General features: G+C 36.6%; 1 protein-coding gene across 6 annotated transcripts in view; it reads right to left on the bottom strand.

The window, feature by feature from the left end:
* mtd (mustard) overlaps window positions 1-18,174 on the bottom strand; it is a 952,680-nt gene that overhangs the window by 242,547 nt on the left and 691,959 nt on the right. For all 6 annotated transcript variants that reach the window (XM_067157991.2, XM_067157992.2, XM_067157994.2 and 3 more), the window contains one exon: window positions 17,671-17,887. In XM_067157991.2, the coding sequence (XP_067014092.2) occupies window positions 17,671-17,887 (217 nt within the window). The remainder of the gene's footprint in view (window positions 1-17,670; window positions 17,888-18,174) is intronic.

Here is an 18,174-nt window from a genome sequence, read left to right as displayed (position 1 = left end):
ATTCAAAATATCGCTAAGATTTTTTCCAAGAGATCTCAGGCTTTCAGTGATATCATCATCATCATCATCATCATCATCATCATCATGTGTTCTGCCATATGGCAGGTCTTCACATGGCAGCACTCCACGCAATCCTGTCCCTTGCCACCCTCTTTGTTTCCTCATACTTGTATTCTATCCTGATACTGTCCAGCATCTGATATCTTCTCCGTCCTCTTTGTCTTTTTCCATTTACCGTTCCTTCTATAGCATCTATAAGCAAGCAATCTCTCCTCATCCAATGACCAATCCAATCGTGCTTTCTCTTCTTGATTACTTTTAATATATTTCTCTCTTCCCCGACTCTTCTCAAGACTTCTTCATTCTTTACTTTTTCTATCCACTGTAGACTTTCCATTCTCCTCCAAATCCACATCTCAAATGCTTCCATCTTCTTTCGTCTTCTATTCTCAATGTCCAAGTCTCAGCTCCATACAAACAAAATATACAAAATAATTAGTTTTAATTATCAATTTCGTTGTAAGGAATTAAAAATTAAAATTATCTTCACTCCAACTTGATCGATGAATGTTTCGATATGCAGCTTCTACTGTAATGAGGGTCCAGGATAAGGCTGACAATTTGTCCCTTTCTCAAAAAGACATTTTAATATATATATTTAAATAGTTCTTTGGAAGGTGCGGAGTAATCCGACCAATCGACTGTTCAGGGAAATGCTCTTTCTCAACTTCGAATCATGTAAAGTATTAATGAATGGTTGAGGAATAGACTTCGGTTCTCGCACTTCTCAACACTGAAGGAAGGTTGAGTTGATGCAGAAAATGGGATTTGATTACTTGAAAGACTGCTCAGCTCACCGTAAAGCAAGGAGGGACGTCTTTCCATTAACAGAGTTATGTTCAAATTAAATCATTTATGTTGTATCGCTGTTACATATTCAGGTCTAACTAACCGCACGGCTATCTCACTCGGGTTCAAAGAGGTAAATCCGGTCTTGGTTCGAAGTGGTGAAGGTACAATGTGCTCCTGAGAGGAAGAAGAAAAGATAAAACTGCGTCATTACTTATTGCCACAGGATATCTCATTGCTTACGATAGGAAACGTCTGATGTTATGCAACAATGCACATCCTTATCACCGGCCGCTACTGGGATTTGCACTAAGCCAAGGCTAAGAAAGCGATAACACGATTTGCTTCTTACTTCCCATTTAAGCGATTTCCGTTGTAAGTTTCTGCACCTACCACTGTGAAGTCAATACAAGTTATCCATTCGCAACAATTTAGCAGTTCCTTCATTCCAAATACCCCGATAGTTGCCCGTAACAGAACTTCACAATTACCTCTTTTCGGAGCCGTTCATAGGGTTGCCACACGTCCTGAAAAAGCGGGACTGTCCTGAATTTTAAAAATCAGAAGAAATTATTTTAAAAAAATCGCAAATGCACTTGTGAGGTAATGTCCCATCGGTTACTTAAAAATCTATGCAAATAATATTCAATATTATATAATTTTTGAGTGGTCTGTAAAGTAGGCATTTTACTTAAGGTATGGTTTCTTTTTATTTCTCTATTTTATTTTTAACATTAACATCATGTAACAAGTGTGCTTTTGGTAATGGATGGGACAGTTCACATGGAATTACCCAAATACACTCGTTGGAATCATAGGCGCCAAATATTGGTCTTTAACACGGGGGGCAAGGATGAATACATCAAGTACATTTTACGGGAGCAAAAGCACTATTCCGTCCCCGTACCACTGTATGCCTGGGGGCAAGTGTTCCCGTGGAGTCGGTGCCTATGTTTGGAACTTCTCGATGCTGGTGTTCTGAATTTCATCCTGAACCTTATGGCAACCCTAGCCGTTCACTACACCGCTGACGGAAGCGGAATAAAGGACACACAGCTAAATTTAATGTTTTTAAATAAAATGTACCGAGTTAATTTTTCTCATATTCGTAAAATGAAGCACGTGTCTATGCAACACATGGATAACCACTTTTGTTTATCGAGAAATCATTGTGTTTCCAATTTGCTAAGAACTACCCTTTTCATTTCATTTCTATGAGACGAAGTAAATGTTTCCCTTTACAAATGACTCCTGTTACATATATTAAAACAATGCTTGCTTATCATTCTATATATATAATGTCATATGTTAAGCCGGTCCCGCGCGCCTGCTTCTTACCCAGAGGACCCAGGTTCGATTCTCGGCCAGGTCCGGGATTTTTACCTGAATCTGAAGGCTGGTTCGAGGTCCACTCAGCCTACGTGATTTCAGTTTAAGAACTATCTAACGGAGAGATAGCGTCTCCCGGTCTTGAAAGCCAAGAATAACGGCCGAGAGGATTCGTCGTGCTGACCACACGGCACCTCAATCTGCAGGCCTTCGGGCTAAGCAGCCCTTTGGGGTTGTTGTGCTGTGGGGTTCGGTAATATGGTAAGTAAATTCGTGTCTTCATCCCGAGGTGGTGCAGCTCTTTTCAGGCACACCCCCAATGGTGGTGAGCTGCATGTACCATTGTAAGTAAATACCAGCCCTCCTGCCATAGGTAAGATTTCTGGCAGTACCAGGAATCGAACCCAGGTCTCCGACGACCGTACCTAATAGCGTTAACCGTTACGCTTATAAAGTCGCTTATGACGACTTTTCTTCTTTCAATTTTTCAGTTAAAAAATGAATTAAACTAGTCAACCGACAGATTATGTAGCACCCGCACATCTTCCTCAACATAACGAGTCGCCGCTCCTTAGCCCACGCATCAGTACTATTCAATACCATTTTGTTTTTAAAATACTTCAACAAAGATTTTTATATTTAACTCATATAGGCCTAGGCTAATTTAGACAAGGAAAGTTTAGAAGAGTCTAGTACTTAAAAGCCGGTATTCATGATTACATAAAGAAAGCGTGCAGGGAAGTTTATGACATTCCATTGTTTTCGTTACCCTTACGGCTAGTACACACCTAGCGACAAAGTTGCGGGACATTGTATGGGGACAGTTGCGAGACACTGCCCCTAGACTGTTGCGATACAATGTCCCGCGTCCACATCTATAGAGCCAGTTGCACCACAGTAAACGGCGCGAAATGGTGCAAGAAATTGCTTTATGTGCTTTGAATGTTGTGAATCTTTTTCTCCATCTCGTGAACGGACATAGTGAACTTTTTAGCCAGAGACTCCATTGCTTCCCTCCTTTCGTCTGTTTTTATAATCGGTAGACATAACATCCCAATGACAAGAGAGGGTGTGTAAATCCTCATTGATTTTTAGAGTAGTTTCCATCGCAAAACAACTGAACACGAAACACAACAAAAACACGTGACGGCTATCTGCACACTGGCATCGGCGTGCCCCGGGACTGTCTCGCGACACGTCCAGATTACATCATGTTGCGTAACATTTGTATCATGTATCCCATTACGAATGCAACTTTTGTATCGCGACAGTCCCAAACACGGAAAAAATATCGCAGGACAACCCTGGGACTCGTCACGATACACGCGTTCCGCAACTTTGTCGCTTGGTTTGTACTAGCCTTTCCAAGTGGATTTCAACAACAGGCCTACTACTACACGCGTATTCTCATTCTTTGCGTACAATGCGGGAGCCGTAACCCAAACCTGAGACGGTAACTAATAGTATCAACCAAATTCTGTCATATTTCAACATCTTGGACCTGAGTGAACTTCTACAGTTCATACATCTCTGCTTTCTTCAGGGAATTGTTAATGCTACTCTCAAATCTTTGCATGCTCAACACGCGAAGGTTAATCTGGACGCTTTAACACATGCACAAAAGTCAATTTGAAAGATGCAGATGCAGGTCCTTCTTGCTAACGACGATCTCGTAATTCTCACGAGCACAAATAAGCATCGTTGAGATTTCGTCGGACTTCGTTCCTTCCACGCTTTCCTTCACTCGCACATGTTTTCTGGTGTTCAAACTCTTTTCGGATAGTTACGGTTTTTATTCTCTACAGAGCCCGTTTCACGCCATTTTGTCACTCAGCTTTGCTAGAGGTTTTGCCAAGATATTTGCAGTAAAACTCTTGCACGAACAGTTCCGCAAAGGTTTCCACGAATCTTGCTTCGCTTTAACACTCGACAATGACACGCGCGGTACTATTCATACTGCAAAACCTCGCTCATTTATCAAGTTAGAATTCATTTAATATTTTTCTCGTCTTTTAAAACACACTCCCACCAAGTTACCCACAATTAAAGATTTTACTTTATTCACTGCTGACAAACCAGAAATAAAATGGTAATGGTGAAGGCACAGAAGCAAGCTACGTGTAAAAAAAGGATCGTCCTGAGTTGATTAGAAACTGGGTTGACACAAATATTACGATATAAAGTCAATTGTAATCACCCGGTGTTGGCAGAATATTTAAACACATTCATTTCCATCACATGTGAGCCGTATTTAAGAGAAAAATGACTACGATCACGTGCCACATTCGACGTACATGATTTACTGCGATGCAGTATGTACAGTAGAGACGCCTGCCAGATGTTCAGATCATGCGCAACGGCCCACGACGTGTATACGGATTATTCTCATTTGAAGAGTGAGGTTACTGTCTGATGGCACAAACCCGCGTGAAGCCACGAACTTTGAAGGGAAAGGAGGGGAAATGAAGGGAGTGGAAGGGGTAACTACTGCTGTGTTACTGAGAGCAAAATGGAGCCTTGTCAGGCTGACTGCAGAAGGAGAAGCGCACACAAGGGCATTCTATTACCAGGAGCCGACGTGAAAACTTTTGCAGCAACCAGCAAAGAGGACATTCCTCCCCTCTCACACAAGCTGCAGCACATGAACTCTACTGCAATAAAAAATAATTTAGTGAGAGGCTAAAGTTTTATGCAGATAGTAATCACACTCTAATGGCGGTATTGTGCACGTATTCTTCCTTATCACCAAACATCACTGAAGTATCACAAACAGGTGATTCCCTTCCAACACACTGTTTCACGCAAACATCTTTTTACCCTTTGAATTATATCCACAATCAGTAGCATTCGTCCAAAATTCATTCTTGCTTCTCTGCAGACTAATATACCCACGTACTCATCACCTGAATAAAGAATAGTTGTCTATAGGCCAGTGTGTTGGATCATCTCTCTCTTCAGCCCAGATAGTTGTAACCAACTAGGTTGAACGGTACAACATATTGCTGATAATGGTATACATAATGCGTCTGTCCATAATCAGTGTTTACAAAGGTCTTATATATCTGAAATTTTAGGAATGTCAAGCTTCATAAACAATGCCTACCCAAGTAAAATATGAAAAAAGATATAAAAATTAATCTACTTTGCATAATTCCACACAGCAACTTTAAGTGTGCAGCTTTGTGCATTATATCTCTATTCATGTGGAGACCGAGGTTTTCACTTGGAAATACTGCTTGTGTGTTACAGCATTATGGTCCAATTTTAAGCCTTTACTGAATGTTCTAACAACAGTACTTACATGGCGAATCCTATCACATCCGCTGCACACCATTTACGTTCCATAGTTTGTAACATAATAAAAATTAAATTAAAAACATGTTTCTGTCAATGTCGATTTGACGAGTTTGTATGATATGGTGGTGAATTAGCACGTCTGTACTTAGTCCCGATTTATCACGTCTTCTGTCACTTCACTCCACGATTTTCTCTCCGTAAGAAATGGCTACTTGGACCAATCACATACATATTCTCCAGCGACAGCTATAAGGATGGATGTAGTTTGTACAATAGAGTAACGTTCCACAAACATTAGAAGAGTGGACCCCACATGTTACATGTATATAAAATTGCTATAAGATGCTGTGCAAGATATGACAAAGTGAGATTTAATTTCTAGCATGTTGAATATGTTCCAGCAGAAAAAAAAAAAAAAAAAAAAAGTGCTGATGATTCTCATGGTAGAATTTTTTTTTGTTTCTTCTACATTTGAGGAATTCAAACTTGCAATTTTACTGTGTATTTCTGAAATACATTCACAGAAGTGCAAGATAGTAACTTTGACAGTTACAGTAAATAATCTATCTATCTATTATAATTTGATCACATATATATTTTAAGGCAATCCTTATCTCCCCTTTTATAATAACAAGAAATATTGATAACTTTCACATCACAGATAAAACACGATGAAACAGTTTAAACAGCAGCATTACCTATGTTAAATCATTGGAGGTAAAGACAAAATAATAGACTATGTTTCCATCATTTCAAACTCAGTTCTAATTTCAAAGATGACTAAAACAATTACTTCAATATAAATCAGAGATGTCAAAATCTTAATTCTCCTCTCATATGAGTGTCATGGAACAGAGAGGATCAGACTTTGATATCGCTGACATACACACACTGAGGTGCAAAGTGCATTCCAAGTGCTAACTTCTTCTAATGTTCTAGAAGGCTTCTAGAGACAAGTGCACAGGCCAACCACAGCAAGTACAATATTACAAATGCTCTTTCCACTCTGTCCTCATTATGTCCAGTTCATTTCTTTATCTGCAAAATAAGTTTAGATAAGTATTGCCAGTAGTCTACTTCTGCAAATATTTCAGCTACATTCAACATTAACACAGAATGTTTTTATGTTAACACTTCTGATGGGATCTCTGCCTCTAGCAAGCCATCACTGATCTATGTGTTTCTAAATTTCAACCGAGAACTGTTTGTTTTTTGATAGCGTTTTAAAATTGCAATAACTCTGGTAATTTTTTTGACGATTGTTATTCCTGAATATTTTCCAAATATTTCACAAATGTATTAAATATTAATCTACATAAGAAGTATTTTGGGTAATAAGGGTGAACCCCCTACAAAGGCTTGTTTTAAAGAAACAACAGTTTAGGATTCCTATGTTGCAAACAAATTCTCAAATATTATTTCATTTTAGGATGTGTATTTATGGGTCCACCTTTTCAACATAATTTAGACTAAACACTAAAATTGAGTGTTTCATTTAGTCATTAAACTTGTTATTAAATTCAGCACTCAATTCTAGTGTTTAGTCCAAGTAGTATAGAGAAAGTGGACCCGTAAATGAACATTATTTTACGAATTAATATTTCAGATTCCCATGTTGGATAAACTCAAGCAGTCCAATTAAGTAATATATTATTTATCAACATTTTAATCTAGAATAAATGGAATAAACTGGGAATTACCATGAAGAAACCTAAGACAACCATTAAAATAGATTTAAGGATACATTTCTGCAAATGAGATGAAAAAACAAAACCTAAAATATAATACCAAAACACTTTGAGACACTAGTGCCCACCACACTCAGAATGCTTGAAATCTTTGTCTACGTCATTTGAAACCTTATTTTTATGTGGGAGAGACAGGTGAATTCATCTTCAAAAAATACCTCTGGACATGTGTTGATAGATCTGTTTTGTTTTAGAAACAAAAACTAACCTGATTTTGAGTTTACCCACTTGGTCATTTAGCAGACCCTAGCAAAGACACATTTGTAAATTCATTTAAGAGAATAAAATAAAAATAGAAAAATAATTATTGACTGCATATACAGTGTATATATGCATATACACTGCTATAAAACAGATGGCGAGGAGAAACTTAAGGTTAGGACATGCATATAGAACATACTAAAGAAAATGTCACGTAACCAAAATTTTCAACTACTACCTTCAATAATGAAGGATTAAGGAAGGATTATGAAGGACCATACACCTAGTTTTTTAGAATTATGAGTACCGTAAATTCTTTTTAAACTGTATTTCATTAGGATGAAAGTGAAACTAAACCCATTGCATTGAACACAATAAGAATGAAATATCTTAAAACTCCATGTCATGGTTAATCTTGTATCTGTATTTGTTCAAGAGCGAAGTGAAGCATAATGAAAAATGGAAGGAAGAGTACTAGAATACTCCTTTCTATGGTCATTCACATTAGGCATCACTAAACCATAAACATAATATTCACAAGACAAAGAAAGAAATGAAATAAACAGGAATCTCATTAGCATGTGTCATTAACACTCTTGTGAAGGAAAAAAATATATGATTGTCTCTTTAGGTTCAGTTGTCTGGACTACTTCAATTAACAGAATGAGAAGCTGAGTTGGAAGTTATCCAAGTTATGTAATTGCTATCATAAATGAGGTCTGAGTCACTATACTGGTACCTAGTAAAGTTTGAATGGGGACTTGTTTTGAATAATAATAAATAAACTGAAGGAAATAAACAAATGCTGTTTTGCAACAAACAAAGTTTGTTAATACAATGGCCAAATATGTGAACAGGATTATGTGGGCAAACTGTTGAAGTCATGTGTGTAGGTTTTTTTTTTCCTTGGATAATTCATTCTTGCATTTCAGGAATGGTGAGCAATATATCTTTTCTACATGATGCAAAAAGTAAGCAAATGCAATAAAATGCTGTTTCAGCTATTTAACCCAACATACCAGTACCTTGGTTCAAATTATTATTATTATTATTATTATTATTATTATTATTATTATTATTATTATTTATGAGATAGACAAGCCTAAAGTTCAGAAATTCAGTATACTATTTCTGTTCTGAAATAATCCACCTGAGCCCCCTATTAGGGAATCAAAATGATCGGGCCTTCTAATCAGTTCATATGAATTTTCTTTTCTCTGTTGTTTGGGTGTAAACAAAAAAACTCAAGATTAAACTTGTCAACCATCAGATGGATTTTTCCTTTTGGATTTTACTGGAAAAAAGAAAATCCAATACAGGGTGTTTCAGGTCGGGAGTACAAATGTTCTCTAACAATCCCCAACAAATTTTTTAGCACAGAGTCTGCTATGGTCTGGTCGAAAAGGATATTTTACTTTGTAGAAATGAACAACTGTCTGCAAAAGTGGAATTTGAAAATATACAGATGATAACAGAAGATTATGCAACAACATTACAGAAAATAAACAATTACTGATTGTTGTATACTGGCAATTATGAAATGAAAATAAGCATGGAAGAAAGCAAGACTATGATACTGACTAGAGGAGAAAAGATGGAAAGGAAGATAGTAAACAGATGATTTATAAGGTGTATTACTGCCCCATACTGACACGGGTATGGGGAAGAAAGGACAAGATATGAGGATGCTAGGGAGGAAATCTGAACAAAAAATGGTTTTCAGACAATATCAAAAGAAATAAACTGATATTTAGAGGATGGGAGAGAGAAGGATACCGAAGCAGATGATGGGGACCAAGACTTAAAAGGAAGAAGCACAAGAGGCAGATCCAGACCAAGGTGTTTACTTAATCAAGAACAGCATAATATGAAGGAGCCTGGATTGAAACAGCAGCAGTGGTGGATGGATAGAGGAAGATGGAAAGATGTCATTAACATCTTGACTTAGTTGAAGCTTAGTAAAGAGAAAATGATGATTATTGTACCATTTCCACATTACCTATCACAGAAACTATCATCTAAAATTCCCAACTTGAGGCTTCTCTTACCTTGTAAACCATTAAAATGTGAATCAAATCAAGTCTTAAGGAGCAAAGGTAAGAACACATACTAGGACAAATGCAATGGTATATCAGTATCCTGTTCCTTTCCATTATATCAATTTGTATGAAAGTACACTGGATTGAATTCATAAAAAATTCAAGAAAGAATGATGTTTAAAACAATGCTCATTAAGATGTTTTTTACTGGTATGCATGTGTTTTTTACTAAGGTGCGTTTTTTCTTGCATTTCTAAATGAATCTTTTATATAGATAAAAGAAGATCAATCTGGACAATTTATCATTAAAAACCATCTTATTTTATCAGATAAAGAAAATAAAAGGATGTGGAGGAAAGAGTAGAGACCAAGGAGCACTATTCCAAACTTTTTAGAAACATATTATAAGAAGCTACCTAGCTCTACAAACAGTGGCTATCTACCCACTAAAACTAACACTAGGCCACAACATCTACGACACCCGCCACGGTCGACACGCCAGTCAAGTGAAGGACTGAACCGCAGCCTGTCTCGAGACATGCGATGATCACCGACTCTTGTTCTCTGGCACTATATGTTAAGTCTAAATTATGACCGAAGACTGGCAGTGAAAACTGTTGCCACAACGTGAATAAAAGCTGAAGAAAGAAGTGAGATAGGTAAACCTTGTTTCAATTTGAGAGATTTATGGAGAAAGAAGATCTAAACAACACTCGACAAAGCAATCACAGTGGAATTATGATGATTAGAAGACAAAATGACGAAACACCTTTAAGCAATTTAAGTTATGAAATTTACAATGAAATTGTAACCCAACTCCATAACATACCAGGGTGTATTTTAAACTTACACGCAAGATTTCTTTCACAAAATATACGAGTAGGAAAAAAAAAAAAAAAAAAAATATGCAGAAGCAAAGGTTTTATCTGCTGGCCTTGCAGTGTAGGTGTAGTGTGCCTGCCTCTTACCCGGAGGATATGTGTTCGATTCCTGGCGAGGTCAGGGATTTTTACCTGGATTTGAGGGCTGGTTCGAGGTCCACTCAGCCTAGGTGATTATAATTGAGGAGCTATCTGACCATGAGATAGTGGCACAAGTCTAGAAATTCAAGAAGTATGGCTGAGAGGATTCGCCGTGCTGACCACGTTACCTCATAATCTGCAGGTCTTCGAACTGAGCAGCGGTCGCTTTGTAGGCCATGGGCCTTCGGACCTGTTGTGCCATGGATGGTGGAATGTAAAGATTTTGCCTATTTTTCAACATACCTACAAATAAAGTGTCTCGAGAAAATTCCTTCACTGTGACGTAAGCTGAATAGGCCTCATTCAGAAGCTTTTTCAGCTGGGAATATGGCCACCTTCATTTCTTTCTCTGAACTAAATTGTTAACCTACTACTAATTTCTTCAGTGGGCCGAAGAGATGCCTGCCCTCTTGAAGTGGCTTCTGTTCATGCGTAAATTCAGAGATATGGGTAGAAAGTACTCGGATCATCCATCTGACTCATCTCCTTGGAATACTAAAGAAATTCCTGGGAGGCCAATACTTCATTTCAGATGGAAGAAATTAAATTGGTTGTATGCAGGTGGCTGGCTATACTTCCAGGGAAATGAGTTGTATAACGAAACATATCAAACTTTGTATCATGATGGAAGAAAAGTCTCGAGAGACTTAGTTCATTTGTTGAAAAATACGCAAGTTCTTTGTGCATATTTTTTGTTTTCTCTACTCATGAAATATTTTGTGAAAAGAAAAGATTGAGTATTATAGGGAGATCTAAAACCTGTACAATTTTAGTGAATATTAATCTGAGCAAAGTGAATCAACTTGAAACACTAGAAAACTGACTTCTTAATGTTCTAATTAATTTCATGTTTTTATATAGAAAACAATGTGGCCACCCCTTCAACTCCACACAATTCCTAACAAAGGCTTTATTTGGACTAGTAAACACATCTTCACACCTCAAACAGAACAACTTTGCAACTTCAGCTTGCCAGAAGATATTTTGACTTTCAAGAGTCTTCTCGAAAGTTACATGCTTCAATTTGAACCCTTAATTTGAAAGAAATGGCAAGAAATTAATCTGCAGAGTAGCACTTTTAATGTAGAGGAGAACTGAGTAGCCCATCTACAAAACGTTTTGTCCACCAGAAAATAAACGTTGCTCTTTCTGTGCCATACGAGTCCCCTGTTGAAAAGGCTACAAATAACACTGCTGATCGTGTTCTAACAGAGGCAGAAATCTTGCAAAATTTTAGGTACATTTCAAAGGAGTATCTTTAGGAGACAAAATGCTGTGTTTCACGGTGCAATTACTTTCATAGTCACGTTTGAATTCCGAGAACCAAAGCATGCACTGAGCTTTCTGCTGGGTGGTCCACGTCGTACTGGTCTGGCTACACAGCACACGTGCTATTCATAGCAAGTGTCAGATCACCCAGTGAAGGTCAGGCAACTAATACAATGACAAAGCTCCTTTCTTCCCTCTTAAGTTTAAGACCATAACTGCCCCAATATGTTTATCCTACTTGAAACAGGAATTAAATATGGGTACTTTTTTTTATGACCCTGTATATTACTTTGTTACTGTTCTGTTAAAAGTTTCACAGCAACCTGTTTGAAATAATCATTACTTCAGTCTCAATTATGTCATGTTCAAACAATTTCCAGTATTCTGACACATTTTTCTTAGTACAGATAGATTTGAGTATACCCCCATTGTATTTCAGAAACAGTTCACAAACTTTGTACAACAGAAACCCTATAATATGTCTGTAGCCTAGGACTAGGAATGTTTTTCATCATTTTCCAATATTTTGTTTCGTGAACATAACAGGTTTTGCAAATGGACAACTTCATTGAAAAGTAATTGAGCAAGTCAGATTTAAATTCCCACCTCAGACGTTATGAGAAATGTTTTGAACCAGGTTTTTTAAGCTCTGTTGGGAGATGCTGAAAGATCTTGAGAGGAATATAAATAGGGAATTGGTTACAGCCTGTGAGAATAAAATTCACAATGAGGAGGTATTTTTAACAAGTTTGCAGAAAGCCAGCCAATAAAACTAATTCAAAATAATATGAAAAACACAGTTAAATGGCCAACAATTAAGAATTCCACAGCTTCCAGTACCCCGCAACTATCAACATTTCAATAAAAGCCCTACTGAAAGGCAGGAGAAGAACTCCCTACAAAACCAGAGAAAACAGACTGCGGTTAAGTGACCATGAATGGCGTCTCGACCTACGAGCGAGCATTCAGCTGCGCCCACCTCAGCAGATTCCCCCTCGGATGAGACTGTTTGAGTCTTCAAGATACTGTAGAGCTTAACATACGGAGCCTTGAGCACCTGGCATGTCAAAAACAAGCCAGCATTAACAATCGCACGCTCTCCTTCTTTATGGGTCGCTTGCATTTAGACGATGCTGGTGATTAGAGGAGCTCTGTTCATTGTAATAGTGATTAACGTCCAGAGAAACACCCTTGAAAAGATCGCTCTAGAACTGTAGATCAAGCAAGACCACGTATTAAAATAATGTTAAAGTTGTGTACGGCAAACACTTTCCATTTCAACTTAATCGGAATCTCTAGTGGGTGGCGATTTTTTGCAGCACTGATATTGCATAAAATGCTTATAAAGTTTTGTACTACTTCATTTAAATTTTAATGCCCTTTAAACCACTTCCTAATGTTATGGAAAAGGATATAAAATGCAATAGTTATTCAAAATTTATACTAAAATGCAATATAAATAATAACTGACATTTTTTATCAAATAAAACATTCATTTATGGATTTTATTTTCCTTCTGAAAACTTAAACCAAGGAGTTTGTGCACACTTCTGTCTGCCCGCAAATGCTATTGGTTGTTAAGTTCAAATACCAAGAGTTTGTCCAAGCAGTTCTGCAATGTTATCTCAATCCTACCAATATTATACAGGATTTCAGTAATAGGAGAACATAAATGTCAGAACAAAATGTTCTGGCTTATTCTATGTTTTCCTTAAACAGTGTCACCCATTCATGAATGTGCGACTTCAGTTAATTTTGTTTGTTTTCTTTTTATTACACTGATTCTGCACCAATATAATGTTTTCTATGTTCTGCTTTAGCCTATGTCAATTTAAAACAAATTTACCATTTTATTATACTACCATATTATGCACTTTTCTTTTACTATTCGCTCTATGCACGTATGATTTTAATTTCACATTTGTATTATGAAAAGACATTAGAAGCCTCCATGGCTCAGGCGTCAGTGCGCCGGCCTCTCACCACTCTGCGTTTCGTGGTTCAACTCCCAGTCACTCCATGTAAGGTTTGTGCCGGACAAAGTGGAGGCAGGACAGGTTTTTCTCTAGGTACTCCGGTTTTCCCTGTCATCTTTCATTCCAACAACATTCTCCATTAAGATTTCATCTGTCAGTCATTAATCATTGCTCCAAAGGAGTGTGACAGGCTTCGGCAGCCGACACAATTTCTATCCTCACCGCTAGGGGTTCATTCATTTCATTTCTGACCCAGTTGAATGACTGGAAACAGGCTGTGGATATTAATTTCTTTCATGAAAAGACATTATTTATATATCAAAATTAACTCCAATTCTATACTTTTCTATAAAATAATAAATTACAAATGAATGAACACTACAAAATTGCCAAGTGTACAAATGTTAACTCTGAATGTCCGATTAAAAAATATTAAAAATCGCCACCCCTAAGTATAGCACATCGAGAACTATCAGAAAATAATCAGTAAAAATTTTCAACAATTAATCTGGTAAAGGATGTTGTCCGAGGACTTTCGTCACACTCTATTGTCCTCAGACCTTGAAATCAGTAAAACACAGCAGGGTAGAACTTGTTAGCAGCTTTGTTAGTTGCTACCAACTATAGACGTCACAAAATGTCTACTCGATTGGTCTGGACAGACTTGCTTGTAACAACACTCCACTGGTCTATATCGTCAGGGGTGCGTAGAGAAATGAGACTTCCTGGCTTCATCCAATAGATTTACGGTAACCGGTCTGTCAAAGAAGTGCTAGACCTCCCAGTACTGAACTTACACTTGATCATAATGAAGTGATCATGCTTATTAACCTAAACGTTTTCTTTTAAGAAAAATCTGGTCTCTCAGTGCATCAGAAATTCATGAAATTGCATCATCTCCCAAATAAAGTGACAGATTCACTCTGAAGTATTTTTCAAGGCAGCAGCTGTAGTGGCCTCATTTAACAGAGCTCCTAAACAGATCTCTGTGAAGGTCAATAACCTGACCTTCACACCAATGACCAGCATCGCTAAAGCAATTGCCATCTGGGGACCCAATGTCTTTCATAACAGACATGCTGAAACTCTAAAATGTTAGGGACATAACAAACATACATTCGGACATTAGAAAGCAGCAAATGGCATTTCATTCAGTAAAGAGCATTAAAAATCATAAAGAGCTTTTTGTCACTTCTCTAAAAACTCCACTACTTTAGAGAAAAGAGAACAATAATTATATATTTTTTGCCAATTTCCAATGCATTCCACCACTGATATCAGGCAAGACTACACAAGATCATTTAAGAGTAGAAAATTTATGAAATTGACAAAAAAAAAAATATATATATATATATCTTATTGTTAAAACAAAGTAGAAAACGGGCAATAAGTCAAGCTAGATCAGGAAAATTTACAAGGAGAATGACTGAACTTATATAAGGATGTGGAAGCAGGGACGCAATGTCTCCTGGATTTTTTATAACAGTACCAGACTACAGTAATCTGACCCAGAGTCCCGAAAAGCATATTGGTGAATATCAAAACAATGAAAGATTCGGAAGCATTTTATGAACGAACTGTCACATTATTAAATCTTAGAACTGACTGGCTTCTTGTTTGTGAATCACATAATTTTTTAAATTGAATTCTATCACTCTACAACAAATAGCAACAGTTAACATTTGTTTGGCAGTTGTTGAAGTGGTAAGATATTTGGTTTTGAGGTGTGGCAAGTGAAATAGGGGTGGTGTGAATTCATTGATGTGTTTTGTCTTTGGTAAAAGTGCAAATTTAATGATAAACTACAAAATGAATTTCCGTACTCGAAGAGGTACAATGGAACAGTTGCCTGTTTAAAGTGTAATTCAGTATTTTCTATGGCTTATGAGAGATGGTCAGGTATTGTAGATCATTTGAAGCCTTGAAAACTTAAATGAACTTTTCAATGTATGAACATTTTCATACCCATTAAACCTGGAACATAGCTTTAATTCAATGATTCAAAAGTCTAAAATTGTTTGAGAATTGTTCATTGAAGAGAAGTGCTAGGACTTATCTGCATGTAGCACACCAAGTTTTATTTACACACGTTTTTCACATTGTTTTTCTTTAAAATATTTTTTTCCATGTTCTGAATTTTGGCAATTTTAGTATAGCAACTCTATGTGCAAGAGACACACAGTAGATCTGAACAAGAAAGGGAAAAATAATGTTCTGTATTCATCTGTTGGAGGACAGCGAATTCTTCTTCGGTCTTAAATTATGATAAAACAAATTTGTATGACATTAATAGAAAAAGGTACCATTGAAACAAACTTTTATAAGTCATTGAAATTCTTTTTGTCCTGATTTCAAGTAGTTCCATTAAAACATCAATGAAAAGCCACACAGAAGAAAACATGAAAGCAATCAATCCTTACATGTTTTCATTCCCGTTAAACCTGGAAGCAACTGTTACAATGACATGTTGTCTTGATGAATACAAGTGTGTAGTCATATTGTAATAAGTCTGTTAAATCAGAGAGTTGCTCATAAAACAAAAAACAAGAGACTGATTGGTAAAAGAGTGTTACTCCGATTAAAAATCTACAAATAAAGTGAAAAAAAAAGGAATTAGATAATTACACAGAATATAAATAATTTGTTTATTGTATTAGCTCTTGAAGTTTCTTTAAGACCTGCACTGTATTGACTAAGGTCAATTCTTGTGATGTCAAATAAACCATTTTATGTCCATAAAAGAAAATGTGTGCATGTGTACGTTTCCATGAAATTCAGAATAAAATTCCCCTTATTTAATGATTTCCCCTAATCACCGAAATCACTCATTCCGAAGGTGATTGGCTCACTATTATAACATAACCATTGCACGGAACTAAATGTCAAGTCAGAAGTCTTTTGGATCCTAATTCACATTGTGTGTGGCATGTGTATTGCTGGCAAGTTACTTTTCCTCATCGAGCTTGATTTATTGCTTTTCTGTAATGCAGAACCATAATGAAATAATTTCAAACAGTTCTTCATTCATTAGTACAAACTAAGTAACACAGACACTAAATGCAAAACTGAAATGTTCATGAAATGAAGTTGCATGTATTGCAGGATGTAAACATTTTAACAGTAAAATCCTTTAAAAGAACAGGAGTAATATCCGATATTTGAACTCATTAAGGCTGTTTCTTGTAAACTTGAAGATTTAGTTCATATATAAAACAAAGAATCACAACATGATCGACAACACAACATTTCTTTACATATTTTCTCATTTTTGCCATCTTATTCTCCTTAAATGTCAGCCAAATCACATGTACAAGAAAAATTTCCAGATTTCGTTTCCTTCATTTTACAAGAATTAAATGGCACAACAAATAATAATATGTCTTAAATAATTTAACCAACTTGTTAGTAGGCCTTGAACATAACGTTACAGTGTACTGAGAGCTACTTCAAAACTCAGAGAAACTACAACGCCCATATCAAATTCATGCCTAGGAAATATTATCTTCCTTTCCTGTTCATTTCTATGCTCAGAAAATCACAACCATCTTGCTAATAAGGCTGACCGTTCAGATTCCCAAGATAACAACAATTGGAAATGTACGATTTTAATACGAACTGAAGACTTCCTTTTAAATAATGAGAATTAAAATGAAAATTGTGTAATAATTTTCTCTATGCCATGGAAAGTCACAATAGTAAACTACCGCAACAACGGAAACAAATTCCGCTTTTGAAACTATCGCAAGGTAAGGGACAGCATATAAAAACTGTATTGCTTTTCACAATCTAACCTAATCATTAGATATAAAACAAAATATTTACCTTTTCCAGTTTCAAACAGATTAAAAAAAGGTTATTTTAGCAACAAACACAGAAAAATCACACTCTGTGGAAACTAATGATAATCAAGGCAGAGAATTCTAAATTTTTGAGTACTCACCTCCCAGGATTCTCTTGTCAGGTCACCGAGCTCGCCCTCTTCACCCCCAGAACCCGACCGTTCTCGGTCTTTGCCATTCCCGTCACCACTTTCGTCTTCCCACAGTTCAGTGTCCGACTCCACCAGTTCGTAGCCTCGAGCTTTCACCTCCAGCTCTTCCAGCTCTCCGTACAGATGAGGAACCCAGACCATCAGGAAATTATACAACTCGTCCACTCTGGAAAACATACATACGATAACTAAATTCAAGTGAACAGAAAATATCCAGCCATTTATTAATTATCACCACAACCAAGATTTACATGTACAGGGCTAAAAGTGGGTCAAATAAACCGTGCAATCATTTGGACCAAATATTATCAAAATATGGAAGATATGATCCAAAGTACGATCACAAAATTAAGAGAAATATATATTTTACAGCAGCGTTTGCTATATTGCTATACCATCTACATACATCCAGTCCATTTTAAAGTTAGACTGACACACACCTGAAATTTTGAA

The sequence above is a fragment of the Anabrus simplex genome, chromosome 14, assembly GCF_040414725.1.
Source record: "Anabrus simplex isolate iqAnaSimp1 chromosome 14, ASM4041472v1, whole genome shotgun sequence".
In the NCBI taxonomy this organism is placed as follows: Eukaryota; Metazoa; Arthropoda; class Insecta; order Orthoptera; family Tettigoniidae; genus Anabrus; species Anabrus simplex.
The sequence above is the reverse complement of the archived record's forward strand: the minus strand, read 5'-3'. Positions and strand labels throughout refer to the sequence as shown.